Raw genomic sequence first — 16,514 nt, 5'->3', positions numbered from 1 at the left:
GTAATCCGAGATGCAGAATAAAACTAGCTTTGTAAAGCCCAAAGTACAGTTTTACACATATGTTAGGTTATGCATATAGTGCATAATGTAAATAGTATGCACATACTTTATGCACACAGCCAGAGTACCGCATGTACTCTTTACCCCACAACAAAAGACAATAAAACCCAACCCATAATAATCAGTGATACGGTCTACACTGGATGATGCAGCGCGGTGCGATGCGACATGACAAATCCTCGACAGTAAACTGATGCCCCGTTCTATTTCTGATGTCTGACATGAAGGACAAATGTATTTGCAACAATCACTTTGCTGTTTCCAGTGTGGACGGTGTGAGAAATAGTGCAAACAAGGATAAGATTTTATAGTATTTTGGTGCATGTGTCGACCACCTGTGTTCACGCACATCAAATGTTGTAAACTTTGAAAGGCTATGCATTAGGGCAGAGGGATGTGGCCAAAAATTAGGCTATTATCACAATATTTTTATTCCATATCATAATGATATTTACCACAATATTATTATTATTATTAGGGGTGTGACGAGATACTTATCTCATGAGACGAGACACGAGAACGAGACAAGATTTTTGCACAAATAGATATCCTCAATGACAAAGTTCATGCATTTTAAACTGTTTTAACAATCTTTAATGAATGTCATTTCAGTGCTTATGAATACGAATTATCAAATGCATGAAAGACAACAATGTACAATAACTGTAAATGGTTTCGTCACAAACTCAACTGACTGGCTTTTCAGTTTTAGTTTCAAGTGTGTATTTGACAGTAGTTTTTCCTCAAAAGAAACAGTGAAAAGCTGGTGAAGTGACTCAAAGCAGCTCTGGATCAGTGTGTGAGCTTGTGTATCAGACAAAACCCCACCAGAGTGTTTTTTAACTCACAGAAATCACCTTTTTTTAGCAACATGCATTGACTGGCTGTTGTCATGTTTATTTCTGTTGTTTGATAGGCTGTTAGATTAATCCATATAGAATCTGGAGCTTATCATCGTCATAAATTTTATTCACAATCTCGATATGATATTGTTTAATCGACCAGCCCTAATATGCATTCAGCTGTATGCGTTTGTATCAAAACTGAAGTATCCTTTAGTAGTCGTATACAGGAGGACACTTTTAGCCCTCAGCAGGCATAGCATAACATTAAACAAGATTTTTCAGTGTACCTGCAATACTACCGAGCCACCTCAGATAAAACAGTCTTAAAATTAAAGACTACAGCGATTAACTTGGATCAGTGTCCGTGTACATTCATGGCAGACTTTAAAGCAAGTCTCTCAAAACTCTCAGACAAACATCAAAACATCCTGCGCAAAGTCTACACTGGCACTCTTCTAAAGACGCACAAACACACACACAGAGAGTTCATGACTGAAGGACGCTTATTTTCTCAGGGTGGTCAGAAGCAGTCTGAGGGTCAGTGGTAGGGTTAGTGATGACAGAGTAGCACAAAGCAGTCTTGTTGTCTGCTGTACAGAGTGTCTATTATTCCAGCAGATATGGAGGCGGCACAGAGCTTTTCTAAACCTTCAACCCCGGCAGGAGCCACAAACCCAGAAGCGGCCCACGCCCTCCCCTGGGCAGACAGAGCATTCCTGAAGCCTGACTAACCCCGCCTCGACCAACACACACAGGAGAAGATGCACACGACACTAAAGCTCAAATACCTGCTATCAATACACAGACTTCCTTAGACACAACAGCAGTGTGTGTGCACAATACACACAATACACAATGAATGAACACACTTCCAGAACACAGAGACACACAAACTGCCGCTAATCTCCACCACAGTCAGACTTGGCACACTTGGCCTTCTCCGTCACTTATAACACCCTCAGGAAATCCACAAACACCTAGAGACACACTATCAGTCAAACAGGACACAAATATGAACACAACTTTCATGCACACAGACAGGGATATTTACAAGTTAGAGGTGCTACATTAAACATCTGGTCAGGAAATTAAAAGTTTCTTAGGAGATTCAGGAACTGGGGTGGCGAGGGGGTCAAGAAAGTCGATTACTTATCCAACAACCAACTAGCTGATTAGCGAGGTAAAATAGTAGGAATGTGACGGTGAGGAAACTTTCCCACCAGTTAATCGACGACAATGCCATAGGAATGAACTGAAAACGCTCGCTCTGTGCCAGTGGACACACTGTTATAAATGCCTGTGCGGTCGAATTAGCACCAATTCAGGGCCAGCAATTGCTTGACTGGTGGGTTCATTATTATTCATAATGCAAAACACAACATAAGCACAACGAATTCTTTGCTAAACACTAAAGGTACTCATTAAGTTTAAATTTATAAGTGATTTTTAAGAGCAATTTCTGGTTTGAAAAGCAGAGTCGGAGCAACGTCACGGATTATGACGTCAATGCACCGGCAAGATCTGGAGTGGTGATTGGTTGCCGGGGCTCCAGTAGGGGCTGGGCGAACGAGCTGGCGTCAGCCGGTTCTGAGTGCTTTCAAGAGAAAGAGCTTGTTCATTATAGTAGCTAATAGTACCAACCATGCATGGTTTAAGTTTACAGCATTAGTATAGCAAAATTTGTTATGTGCTGTAGCTACAGGCTACATATCCAAAATAATCGAATTAAATCAGAATCGAATCACAAGTTTGTGAATCGAAATCGAAACAATTGTTAAATTTGTGTCAATCCCCAGCCCAAACAGGCACTTTTACATTACATCTTGTCAGTTAGCTCGACTCACTCTTCTTGTCAGTCAGCTCCTCAATATAGCCTAATAAAATGAAATCTGACTGCTGATTTTTAGTCTGCACTTTACAACAAGTAAAAATACACAATGAATGAGAGTAGGCCTATGTGCAAACAGTGGGAAACTCTTTATATTTGTGCAGTGTGAGCATGTCAAAAATATTTTTTTTTTATTAAAAGCTTGTGTCATTTAAACACACACAATCACTTTATTTAACGTTCATGTAAACACTACCGTCAGATTCATTAGTAGGAATGAATACAGTCTGATTGAAACAAAAGGTGTGCACTGTTATCTTTAAAGGGCATATTGCAGGTTAGCCCATTGAGCCAATGTATAGAAAAATAATGTAGAAACTAGATTTAATTATAAACATATACTTATACATATGAAGAGTTCAGATGAAAAAGCCTCTAGGTGCCAATTTTAAAAAAATTTTCTAGAATGATAATTTTTATCAAGCTTGTATATTTAAGTTCAGTGATTTCACTTAAATGGCAATGAAGATTACCTATTAATTGTTATTTAAGTGAAATTACCGAACTTAAATATACAAGTTTGATAATAATCATCATTAAAGAAGAAAATTTCAAATGGCATTTAGAGGCTTTTGCATCTGAACTCTTCATATGCTATTTAGGCTTCTGGAGTCGTTTTTGTGATAAAATTTCAGAAAGTTACGTAAAACGAGGGAGTGCGGTCAAAGTAAACAATAGGTAAGCAATGGATCGCAATGACAGTTCGGACGCTGAGGAAATTGTAGCCTAAATGTTTACTCGTATGATGGACCTCAGCCATATAATTATGAGCTTGCTATGCGGTCAAGAGAGCAGGAACTGGCGGGGATTAGACAAAATGGTCAAAGGAAACAAATTAAGTTGTGGTGTGAGGATAAAAGGGCAGGGGTCTTGGTGCGAGACCAGTTAGCTTACAGATAATTACACGTTGGCCGACGATAGCCTATGTATAACACTATGCTCAGATCACAATATTGTACAGATTGTTATCATGTATCAGGCAATAGCAAAGCTAGTATTTAGACCCTTCCCTGCATGTGTTGTGTATGTCAGCCATTAGGAGACCGTTTACAGAGGAAGAGGGACTTTATAAAAGCTTTGAATGGCCCTATTTTGGTGACAATGAATAAAAAAAATAATCACAATCACAACTGTCTTACTGTACAAAAACTTTATATGAAGAAACACCCAACATAAACATTACATAAACAAGTAGTTTTGTACAGATTGAAATTGAATTATAGAACATAATATATTATATTTATAATAATACAGTTTTGACTGCTGACTAATAACAAACACATAAATGCATTACATTACAAGTTTAGGATATGTTCATGAATTAAATTAAGACAATGCACATTTTGCAAAACAGATGTACAATAAGTGATCTCTGACAGGTCCACGACCGTCATGACCGAACCACACGCTGACGGCGGACCCGATGAAGGAGCTGGGACAGTGTGCAACGAAGGAACCGCACCAGCCCAGAGTCTCACTTGGTTCTTGCTTCGGCATCCCATGTTGAACTCCATCATATCGCCAGGATTATAATCATCCGGTCTTAAGTGAATGCTACAAACTACCACATTTTTCGAAGGAGATGCAGAAGTGAAGTCCCCCTAACCCAGCACAAAACGCACCCGGGCACAGAAGATAGCACCGTCCTTTTTCTTGTTCAGAAACCTGTGGACTTGACGTCCTGACAGGCCATAATTTACCACGACGATGATTGATTGAAATACAATAACCACAGAAAACACACTGAATCACTAGCGCTCCTACTGAATACCAACCAACTCTGCACTGAGCAAACGCAGAGCTCCGGCAAACGACTCCCTCCCGTGACGCAAGGCTGTAAAAAAAGTGTTTTTTCAACACGGTCGAGGAACACTGTTACGTATTCTACAAAAATTTTGCCCTTATGTCTTGCATAAACCTTTAATCCTGCATTAACTTTTCATATGGTATTGTCAAACAAGGTTATATATTAATTTGGAAAAAACAAATACTGCAATATGCCCTTTAAGAAATCATAATATGCTGATTTGAGAACAGTTGTGAATAATTCTGTGCTACATTTTTTCTGGATTAATTCATTCATTGAAAATTCTAAAGCATCTAAACAGCACTTATGTGAAATAGAAATCTATTGTAACATTATTAATGTCTTTTAATGTTTGTTTGATCAATTTAATGCATTCTTGCTAAACAAAAGTAAATTCACAAACTAAGCCCAAAATGTTGAACAGTGTGTCATTTTTATATTTTTAGCAGCGGCGTTAAAATTAGAGCGCTGACGGTATGGATGGGTTACAATGGTTGAAAAGTTGGTTGTTAGACAACCTGTTAATCATAAATTAAGAGAGTTGACTAGACTATGTAAATTCTTCTTTATATTTGTGCATAAATTGTTTGCAGTGGTGTAGAGCCAGACCGATATATCGGCAGGCCGATATTATCGGCCGATATTGGGCATTTTCCAAACTATCGGTATCAGCAGGCCGATAAATGAATATTTCAAAAATAAAATAAAAACGGACGAAACACGCTTGAACCATGTCATGACCAGAGGGTTACGTTGTTACAGTGTAGTTGACTGACTGTCCTTTTAACTTTTGACAATGTGACTGAAGTATTTCTTTAATAGGGCGTGACAGTTATAGCAATGAGACGCATCATCTCTCCTTGGCCTGTTATATTGAAAATGTATGTTTTACAATTTGCAGTATGACATTATCCATTGCTAAATTATGGCTCATCATAGACTAGCGAACCACAAAGCTAGCTAATGCCACTATCATCAGTCTGTTCTGTTGTGACAATAAAAGAAACAAGTTTCTTTTTAAAATGCATTATCATATTATTTTAGTTAAAACTCATAAATAACTACAAATAACTAATGTTAGGGAAATCTGTTTAGGTTTTATTGTGCGTTTCTGAAAAAAAATAAATAAATAAAATAGAATATCGGCCGATATATCGGAATATCAGATTTTAAAACCCCAAAATATTTGTATCGGTAACGGCCTTCAAAATCCTTTATCGGTCGGGCTCTACAGTGGTGCATTAACGCATTGTGATTTTCATGGTAAAAAAACTTTCATACATTTGCATTTTACATCCGTTTATATGAAGACACCTTCAAAGTCCCACTGAAGTGCCTTGAAATGCACAGCTTTATTCAATGTGTTGACGTAATTTGCATTGAAACAGGAGGACAGGGCAGGATATATTGAGCAACTCTCCTTTTTTTGAATAGCCAATAGCCTTTTGTTTATCAGACGGCCAGAGCCGTTGACCTTGATAACACCACATATGACTACTAATGACAGCCACAGTCTTAGATTCCTCTTTTAGATTTAATATGAAACTGTTACTAAAGAAAAACAGAGAACATAATCATGCTGAGGGTCCGATACGTTTTCTGGTATGTATCGATTTGCGCATATAATCCACTCTGTGCTATCGTGTCTCTGGACTGGAGCAGACTGTGTGCACCCTGTGGCGGTTTGCATGAGACTAACGCAAAACCAGATTTCATTCGCCCCAATGGAAACCATAATTACACTTTACACTTACTGAATCATTCCCTATCCTTAGGTGCTCTATGTACCATTCAACATGGTAAATAAAAAATAGGAAATGTGTGAACAAGTGACTGATTTCAGCTGCAACTTCAGAGTCTATTTATACGCTTCAAATTCTAGAAAGCATGCGAATGGACAGAAAAATCTGATGAGAAGCTAAAGTGCAGAATGATGCAAGGCTCTCAAGTTTTGAAGACATATTTACACTAAAAGCCAAAAAACGGAGACCCTCTGTAGCTAAGGGTGTGCCTGTTTACGTCACACAGCACAACATCCAATAAGATATTTCAACTGCAGTAGCCACCATTCAACCTGAGGAAGCTCAGACGTTTTTACACCATATATTGTAAACACTTTAAACCCAAATGTCAAAAAATTTACTTGAATCAATGAACAGCATTAATAAAGCCCCAGTGTCTTACAGATCATTAACTAAAAAAAGTTTTTTTTAGGATTTACTTACCCTTTAATAATGTATACAATACATTTTATCAGTATACATTTTATCATGCATGCCCTGGGAGACAAAACCAAACCATGACCATGGCATTGCCAATGCTAACACCACATTTTACTGTTTGAGCTGCATGAATGCTATTTGAGTACTGGCGCTACAGCCATACACATTCATTCACACAGACATCTTTGACTGTTGCATTTTGCGTCTCAGAGAACCACCTTGAGCGTTGTGTTTCTAAGACAGTGAAGGTAAAAATAGTTGAAATTTTAAAAAGTGTGTCTGGTCTTCTGTTACATTCAGTTGCACAGCACCCTATGAGACATTCCACCAGGATCAGGTGAACCCAAAACCAGCCTAATGGGCCTCAGGTTTTCCTTGAGGCACATTAGACTACAATTTGTTCAGTCAACCCAAAACTAAACAACACACAAAAATGTTTTTTTACATCCTCCTATGTATCATCACTATTACACCTAACCGCAGGACTGGACAGTTACAGTAATAAGTGCACAGTAAGGTGCTGTAGACAAAACTGTTAAAAGACTACGACAAGTCCGTGGCTAGTGGGTCTCGCCACATAGTGTCTTTACTGTTCGTTTCAGCCATCACTTCAAAGGCTTGTGAAATTTTGTCGTGCTGTCTTTCACTCTCTTTCTATCAGCTGCCACACAATTACTCTGAATTATCAGACAGATTCACTTCCCTCAGACGAGCGGCGCTTTGAAGACATTACTCTGGCTGAAACAAAACAACCCTCGGCACATCAATTACAAGCCAATGACATCCAATCTCCACGTTTTATCAAAAGCGCCTTTGAATCACATACTGTATAGTGTTTCAGGATGTCAGACTTAAAGCCAGACATCTCTTCAAGGCACAGACACTTTCAGACACAGACACTTTTCACTTTTTTAAATGCCAACAATAAACTCTATCGGTGTGGCAGGGCACATACAATTTCTAAGCTGATAGGGCGACTTGTTTGAATATTCGGTTGAATGCGCCCACACAATGGACCACAGATTTAATTCACAGTTCAGATGCCTTTGAAGTCATTGTGCGAAAAGTGCAAAAGCAAACAAAGACTGCGGGGTTGAGATTTAGCAGGAATCTCAGAACACAGACAAGCTGTGGAACAGACATCCTCTCAGGAAGTCTATGTGGACACTCCGATAGGGCTTCTTCGACAGGTGTATGTCAGGCGAAGGAAGTGTGACTATGGTATAATTATGTTTTTCGTAACCTGTCTTGGACATTTTCAATCTGTCTTCCATCTCCTCTTCTCTTGAACTCGATGTCATATTCCACTCAATCCTATCTCTTTATCAGTCTTTCTCTGGGACTCCAGCAGGCCGGGACAGGTTCCCAGCATGAGCTGCAAGACAGGATTGTGTGGCCTGAGGTGAGTGGAGTGTGTCTGAGGAATCTGGATCCTCCAGCAGGGTGAGGCAGAGTGTTGCATCTCTAGCCAAGAATAGAGCCTTGGACTGGATACTGTGCTGATTCAGGTTACACAAATCTAACAAGGACAAAAACTGACTGAAGTCTAAGCTAAAACTGTTTTTATGCACTTAACTGACACAAACCCAGTCAATCTGAGTTACACAAGAACCGGAACTCGCATCGCAATAGTTGATTGCAATGCAGTCCTCACTTGTTGTTATGGTTTCTGTCACCACCAAGCTCCACCACAGAAGCACCAGTGGGTCACACCACAAAGCCACAGGCTCAAACTCACTCTCCCTCCAGGGTGACTCAGCCTGATCTCTGGCTGGGAGCCCTGCTTTCACTGAGTGATCTGTTGTTTGGAAACAACAACCAATACAACAGCGCTGCAGGCTTGGACCGAAGTTGCTCGGCCCTGTAACACCACAAAACTATGCAAACTTTAAATTCGGAAAGAAAATCTCTAAGGGACTGTAAATGTTGTGACTTTAAGGTCACATACTCCTTCAAAGTGTCTTCTTTAATTCAATTCCGTAGGCCAACCCAATTTAGCAAATATATTAAATTTAGTCAAGCAACCCAAATGTGTCAAGACAATGACTTTGCAATATAGCTCATGAATAAACTCTCTTATGAGGTTCTACAGAAACTCGTCCGGTTACAGGCAGCAACAACTATAAGGCTGGCTGAGGATTACAGAGGGGTGAGATTTTTTTTTTGTAGTCTTTACCTTTACAGTAATTTAGTGTCTGTAAACTGAGAAGTTACTCTCAGTAACCTTGTTGAATTAAAATCCAAACTAATTTACTAATTTTTCACTGGTAATACGATCAGAATACAATAGAAATAATTATTATCTGTCAATTTGACAAGGTTGTAAATTTCCATCATGCAGATGAAAAATAATTAGAGCATCACGGTACATCACAAGAACTTTTCTATGTGAAAAAGACAACAGACACTGCGGTCCGGTGTTTAATAAGCAATTCATTACTTGCTCACACTCATATGCATCTTTCTCTTGGTTAACTTTTTTGTTAAACTTTTTTGATTGTTTGATTTATCTTATCCCCTTACTCCCAATGAATATAATATGAACGGATCACGATAACCACAGACCAATATAAAGTTGTTGTTGATGTAGACTAACGTTGATATACAATTTTCTATGTTTATTAAACATGTCTCTTATGCTCAGCAATAATCATTTATTTGATCAAAAACACAATAAAATGCAATTTATTCCTGTAATGGCAAACCTGAATTTTCTGCATCATTAGTCTAGTCTTAAGTGTCACATAATCCTTCAGAAATAATACTGATTTGATGCTCAAGAAATATTTCTTATTAATATTAGTTGAAAACAGTTGTCCCGCATAACATTTTCGTGGAAACCTTACTACATTTTTTAGGATTCTCTGATGAACAGAAAGTTAAAAAGAACCATTTATTTGAAATAGAAATATTTTGTAACATTATAAATGTCGATTTAATGCATCCTTGCTGAATAAAAGTATTAATCTTACTAATGGTTGTTGTGACATGTATTTACATAATTTAATATAAAAGACAAAAGATAGCCTCAATGAACACAACACTATTTAAATGACATAATTATGATTATGTTATACAAGATTTACAATCCAAACCAAGTTCATCAATAAGAAAATGTCTAAGCATAATTTACAAAAACTCTTTGGTGACCTCTCTAAATAGCTCGTTAATTCGCACAATGTGTGTATGCATCAACGAAACAATATAACAGAACCAGTGCAAATGCTTCTCTGTACTGAAGTGCAGAGACTGAAGTGTAGGGCTTGAAGGCAACCCTCAAGTTCTGTGAGCACTTGGCCAGCATCAGACACTGTGACATAACAAGATTAACCAGTCGTTGCGAAACTGAGAAAAAACAACTTCAGACCACAACGTCCATCCTATATCCACCGATGCACACACACTTATGAAGAATAAAAGAGCTGAACGTCCTGCGCCAAATATATCCGCCATCCAAAATATAAGCACGGGATTCCATACACTGCCAGACAGCAGTTACAACCAGCGCTCCCCAGATTAAGGTCGGGTTATATAACCTCATCAGAGAGTAAATGACAGCCCCAGGCAAGGCAAATGTTGGTTTATGAAAACCACGAAGAGTATGAAGTCATAATAAATCAACAGGAGTGTCGGAATTTGATAATATAACAAACAGATACGAGCTGCTGCGTGTGAGATGCCGTTTATGATCTCTGTAGGAAACACACAGTTGATTCCTAAACACAAGGGGTTCTGCTGCTTTTTTAAAACCTCACTGTGCTGTTTGAATGTGTTATAACTTCAGTTTGAGACTATTTGGGCTGGCTCGGCAAAAATCACGACCGTAAAACAGCCCCATTTCACCACAACCCGATGTTTCTCCTAAGCAAAGTCGAGGATGTTTTTAACAACACTCACCGTGGTATGGTGATACACTTGGTGTTGACATTCTGAGTTGTGATGGCTTTCTCCAGCTCGTCCAGCTGTCCCGTCTTCTTCAGCTTCTTCACCAGACTCTTGACTGCCTTTTCGCACCATTTCTCCTCCTGTCCGTTCTGCTCTCCCTTCTTCCAGCCCAGCAATCTTTTCACAATCGGCGGAGTAAACGGTAAAATTGACATGTTGAATTGAGTTCAACGTTCCTCTATTGCGCAGTCCCTCACGCACCTCGGGAGAGAAATTCTGGATACTTTTTTAATCTTCAGTGTAATCCGAAGGTGGTAAATCAACATAAACTACTTATAGCTTGATAATAATATGGAGAAAAGTGAAGAGGGACTTGAGGCGTGACTGAGACACGGTCTCAAGTTCAGCGCTCAGCTCTGCTCCGTCTGGCCGTCTCTCGAGATCATCAGGCAGGCAAAGCGCGCCACACACACCAATAACTGCGAGGCCATTCATATCACTCCGCGCAGGAAAGTAGTCCCCTCCATCCCATCTGGATAGGTTGGAATTGGAAGAGAAATAAAACTGATATATTTAATGAGAAAAACAATTACCTGTCTGTTTATAATATAACCTACGTTTTTGTGTACCGCTGAAAAAATGAAGTTTACTGAAGTTTAAAGGCATTCGCTGTGCTGTGTGGTGCGGCTCTCTGACTGTAATGGATTCACTGCGTCTGCATTTAAAGCTTAAAGGTGGACTCGGTATTTTTTCCTCATTAAAAAGTTTTACCCCTAAAGCAATGAGCAGTTAGGCAACTTTTGGAAATATGTTTAAAATAATGTAGAATCACATGAGAGTTCAGTCATAACAGTTTCTTAATAACGCGTATCTTAATAAATTTTCTCAATATTGTTTCTGGTATGGTTCATGAGTGTGGCATGTTGACATCACGTGGCCAAAAATACTCATACAAACATAAAGCATAGACATAAAGACGAGGCGCAATGTCATACATTTGAAACAGTCCTACTGAACAGTTTTATTGCTCCCTTCCTCTTGTGCTATTGTAAACGCTCATAAAACCCACCCAATAACCACTATTAGACAGTGACACACAGGAAACAATTTATACAAGACCTTACTTATCATTCACAGTAAAAGCACAGTTTAATTCTAAAGAGAGAAAAGAGTGGCATTCCCTTTTCCTTTACCTCCCCCACCCCCAGCTCTTTCTCTGTGAGGGTTGTCCCACCAAACAGGCCTATAATAGGCTACAGGGTTTAATTCATCTGATACTGGGCATTGTCTGCTTTTTTAGTGAGGGAGTGAATATTGCTGAGTATGGTGATGCCTGCCCTCACCATGACAACAACATGCAATCATACAAACTCCTAACTCAAACTAACATTGCAAGACTCATTAGGAGCAGAGAAACAAGTCTTAACAAACTGCTAATTTTGGGGGATAGAAGATTGAGGAGATTTTACTACTAATTGTGTAAATGGATAGCTAATAGAGGAGATAAAAATGTACATGATCCAATTTTTAGTTCTTCTGTGGACTTGTGATGATATTTTATCAATATTATTTAAGTTACGTCTTGATTTTTTTTTACACTAACTTTTTAACCTGAATGGTTTTCATTTTGTTTGTGTTTGTTTTTATGTCATCATCACTGGCCATAGTCTTGGAACACACACACACACACACACACACACACACACACACACACACACACACACACACATGAACATATGCCAGTGGGAGTTTAGGTCATAAGTGTCAAAAAGAAGTGTGCGCAACCAATGGCCAGCTGTTATGCAAAATGCAAACACAAGGGACTGCACTAGTCAGATTTGATTTATCCTTATCAGATTGAGCCATTTTTTTCTCCTTGATTTTCTAAGATGTAGTGATAAAACTTCAAGGCAATGTTTTAAAACAGCTTCAAACCGAAGAGTTTTACATTGAGGTCTTTAAACTCTGGCCACACACATTTAGTTAAATTTGAGTATAGCAACCCTTGGTACACTTTTAAAACAGTTCACTAGCTGTGCTAAAAATACCCAGCCTGGACCTCAGCTCAGCATGGCACTGCTTCTTCCTTTTATCTATTTTAAAGAACATCTGATGTATATTTTTTCATAGCATTTGCTTTCTTCTTGTCCTCCCACACGTTGATGGTCAATATATACTCAATCTATAAACAGATTCTGTGCACAGCATGAATACAAAACATAAAAAACTGCACAGTGTAGTTTCTGAATCTTTCATATAAATGTATGATGAACAGAGATGTGTTCTAATTGGTTGAAATGTCATTTTCAGGTTTTCAAAAATTAATATTTCCTCAGAGAACAATTTAACATGTTTGTGTATGAGTTGACGTAGTACTTCAAAAGCTGCCTACATGACAAATATAGGCTACATCTAATCACTGCCATTCAAAAACATATTCACCATTTAAATGACTCTTTAAATTGATTAAAAGTGACAATAAAGCCAAAAAAATAAAAGTTTTAAAAGTTAATAAAGCATCAAATTAGCATATTAGAATGATTTCAGAAGGATCATGAAAATAATATTACAGCAAAAATTGCATTTTAAAAGTATAAAACATTTTTACATTTTAATAATATATCACAATATACTACTGCTTTGGTGAGCAGAGATACTTTCAAAAATGACCCTAAACATTTGAATGGTATACAGTAGTTTACAAAGGTCTGAATGGTATCCTCAGTTAGATAGCTAAACGTGTGTGTGTGTTTGTCATCTGTGTGAAAGCGTGTGGCAGGATGGAGGCTGCGAGTGTTAAAATGTGCAGCTTGACTGCAGTGGCCAGCACAAGCTCAGCACCTGTTTATTCCCTCAGGGGATTCAGCTCCCGGACAGCTGGTTGAGGAGTGTAGGAAGGGATGAAGTCCAGGGCCTAGGGGGCTTGTAGTTTAGGATGTGTGGGGGCAGGGGGCAGATGGGATCTAGAAGAGCGAAGTGGGGGGATTTGGGGATATATGTGTCTGTGTGTGTGCGTGCATGTGTTTGTCTGAAGAATTGCCTCACACAAAAGGCAAGGCAGCGTGAATGAGTAATGGCCTTATACAATCTGATGGCTGATGAGGGTATTGTGCATACTTTGACTCAAGAGACCTTGGGGAGCTACAAGGTGGTAAAGAGGGGCTGAGGGGGCTGAATGTCCCAGTGGAGGACATGTGTTTGAGTGATAAGATGAAGCTTAGGTCTTATCAGCAGTGTTTAACACAATACTGGAACCAATGATTATTACTAACCTTATTATTAATTTTATTATAGACCTATTCATTCATATTTAATTAAAATATTTTTAATTTCTTTTCTTTTTTTTGGTTTAATTGTGTCTGTATTTATACATTGTCTTTTTGTATACTTAGTTTTATGACTGTTGTATTGCTGTAATTTTTAACTCTTTTTTTCCCTAGTTAAGAGCCTAATAACATCTGGCAAAGGGACTACCAATGAAAACTAGCCTTTGGGCTAATTTGGGTACATTTACATTTAAGAATTTTTATTAATGTACACTGTCCCTTTTCTAAATAAATAAATAAATAAATAAATAAAATGATTAAGGACAGGTGGGAGAATGATTTTAGCTTCATCTGTACACTCAGCAGAACTGAAAACAACATCTGATGAACTTTAGTATGCAGTATACTATTACTGTATATATGCAAATATTTACTTAGTTTAATGTACTGCTTTGGAGACATCCGGAAAGAAGTTACTGAACCATTTTGGTAATCAGTTCTGACGTGATGACTTTGCTCCAGTATGTTGTTGTGAGTGGCAGGTACGGAGAGATAAACAAACATGTCTGCCAAGAGCTCTGAGTAGCAGTGTTTGTGTGTGGCAGTATCTGTATGTTTACATGCACCCATCCGTGTTTAGATTTTTGTGCTTTTATTCATTCTAATGCGTGTCTGTGTATGCATGTTTGTTTGAAGGGTAGGGCCTAAGCATGCACACATTTATGTTTATGATAGCACCCCTGCTGATCCTGAATTCCATATTGGTCCGGGCTGGTTCAATTTAATGTGTCATGGCTAAATCAAGTATTACTGTAAACAAACTTACCCCAAACCTTTAAATAACAGTGTATTCATGTTTTGTTTTAGTTATAAAAAGGTAAAACGGTTTCTGTTAAGTTTAGCGTGTGGGTAATTATAAATTAACAATCTGTATACTGTATAAAGACCATAGAAATCTATTGTATGTCCCCATTGGCATTGCTTTTAGTTAAATAAATGTGCATATGTCGTGTGTGTGTGTGAGTGTGTGTGTGCGAGTGTACCTAGGCAAGTTTTATGGCAGACTTGAGAGCAGTCACAGTCACACCAATACAGCATAAAGATTCCAGGCAACAGAGCACAATATAAAAGTATTTGCCCTTCAAAATCCATCAATCTGTCCACATAGGCCTACTTCAAAACAGAACAGGCATGTGCAAACACACACATAAACCTCCTTAGGCAGAAGTCACTTTTCAGTTACTGCCATAAACGCATATTTCGAAGCACTGCACAAAAAAAGTCACTTTTTTATTTAAAGTGTATTGAGTGCTAAATGGGTGCTAATGGGGAAGGTCAAACTCAGTTTAGTCTTTTCTTTAAAGCGCAAATTTAAAGTGATGTTGTTCCAAAGCACAAATACAACTATTTAAAGTCATAAATACCCAAACTATATGTTACCTGATTGTCTGCACAAGAAAACTAAGAGCTTGTCAACACCTCTTGCATATTAAAATAAAGTTTTTCAATCCTATTTCATGTAAAGAATGAGGAAATGCTGTTCTGAAGCATTCTTTGTGAGTAAAATTCATCACTGGAATAAAAAAGATAAACAAGAAAACATATGATCAGCTGAAATATTTTGCATGCTGTAGTCAACGCAGTCGCTGATAAGCTCAGAGGGCTGTGATAAATCTGGTCACCAACACACACCACCAGTCAACACCAGCCCACACTCAGGCGTTACATAATATAACGCTCTGGATTTTTATTATTGAAGGAGTGTGCTGCGTTGCAAAACCAACAGTGACTCACCGTGTGTATGTTTCTGTTTTACTGTGAGTAACAGGGACTAAAAGAGTGCAGACCCAGCATGGAGGGCATATATTTTGTGGATGATATGGGCCCAAAGTACTACACACCCATGTGAGGATTATGATTCACGTGCTGATGCGTGTACAAGGCTGGAGGAGATCTGACTCTATTGTGCTGAGTGTGATGCATACTGGTCTTAGCACCCATGAGTCAGAGCGAATAGCCAACTGTGTGTTGGAAATACTGAGGGCAGAATGATATGGATCAGCAAGCGATGACTAAAATATCCAGTGTCATCTTGGCCTATTATTTGGGTTAGTTGAAGATAATCTATTTTGTTTATCTTGGGGGATGATAGGCTACCACACAACTAAAAGTCGTTATCCTTAGCATGTCCCTTGCAATTGTTTTTTTCTACAACTCAGCTGGTCCTACTAAATTTATACTTAATTGGACAGATCAGATGGTATGGAGCTAGCTGTTTTTTAGGATTCAGACAAGCATGTCAGCGCCACCTGGTGGCGAAGATGTTCTATTGAAGTTGCTACACAGAATGTATTTTCATAGGTTGTATCAGGCCATGAGAATGAAATAAAATCAAATGTATCTTCATGTCCGTTACGCTTAACATTGTCACATTTTCATGGCTCTAAGCATTAGCTACTTTACGTTAAATAAAAAAAGAAAACAAAACAGTTATATTTTGTATTTTTACATTAACAATGTGATTAATGTTCTATTTAATAA

General features: G+C 38.3%; 1 protein-coding gene across 1 annotated transcript in view; it reads right to left on the bottom strand.

Moving 5' to 3' along the window:
- Positions 1–11,159, bottom strand: part of smad3a (SMAD family member 3a) — a 35,545-nt gene extending 24,386 nt beyond the window's left edge. Inside the window, exon 1 of the mRNA XM_039688564.2 lies at positions 10,720–11,159. Within this exon, the coding sequence (XP_039544498.1) occupies positions 10,720–10,922 (203 nt within the window). The 5' untranslated portion in view covers positions 10,923–11,159. The remainder of the gene's footprint in view (positions 1–10,719) is intronic.
- Positions 11,160–16,514: the final 5,355 nt, after the last annotated feature.

This window comes from Pimephales promelas, chromosome 1 (assembly GCF_988280905.1).
Source record: "Pimephales promelas chromosome 1, fPimPro1.hap1.1, whole genome shotgun sequence".
NCBI lineage: Eukaryota > Metazoa > Chordata > Actinopteri > Cypriniformes > Leuciscidae > Pimephales > Pimephales promelas.
The sequence above is the reverse complement of the archived record's forward strand: the minus strand, read 5'-3'. Positions and strand labels throughout refer to the sequence as shown.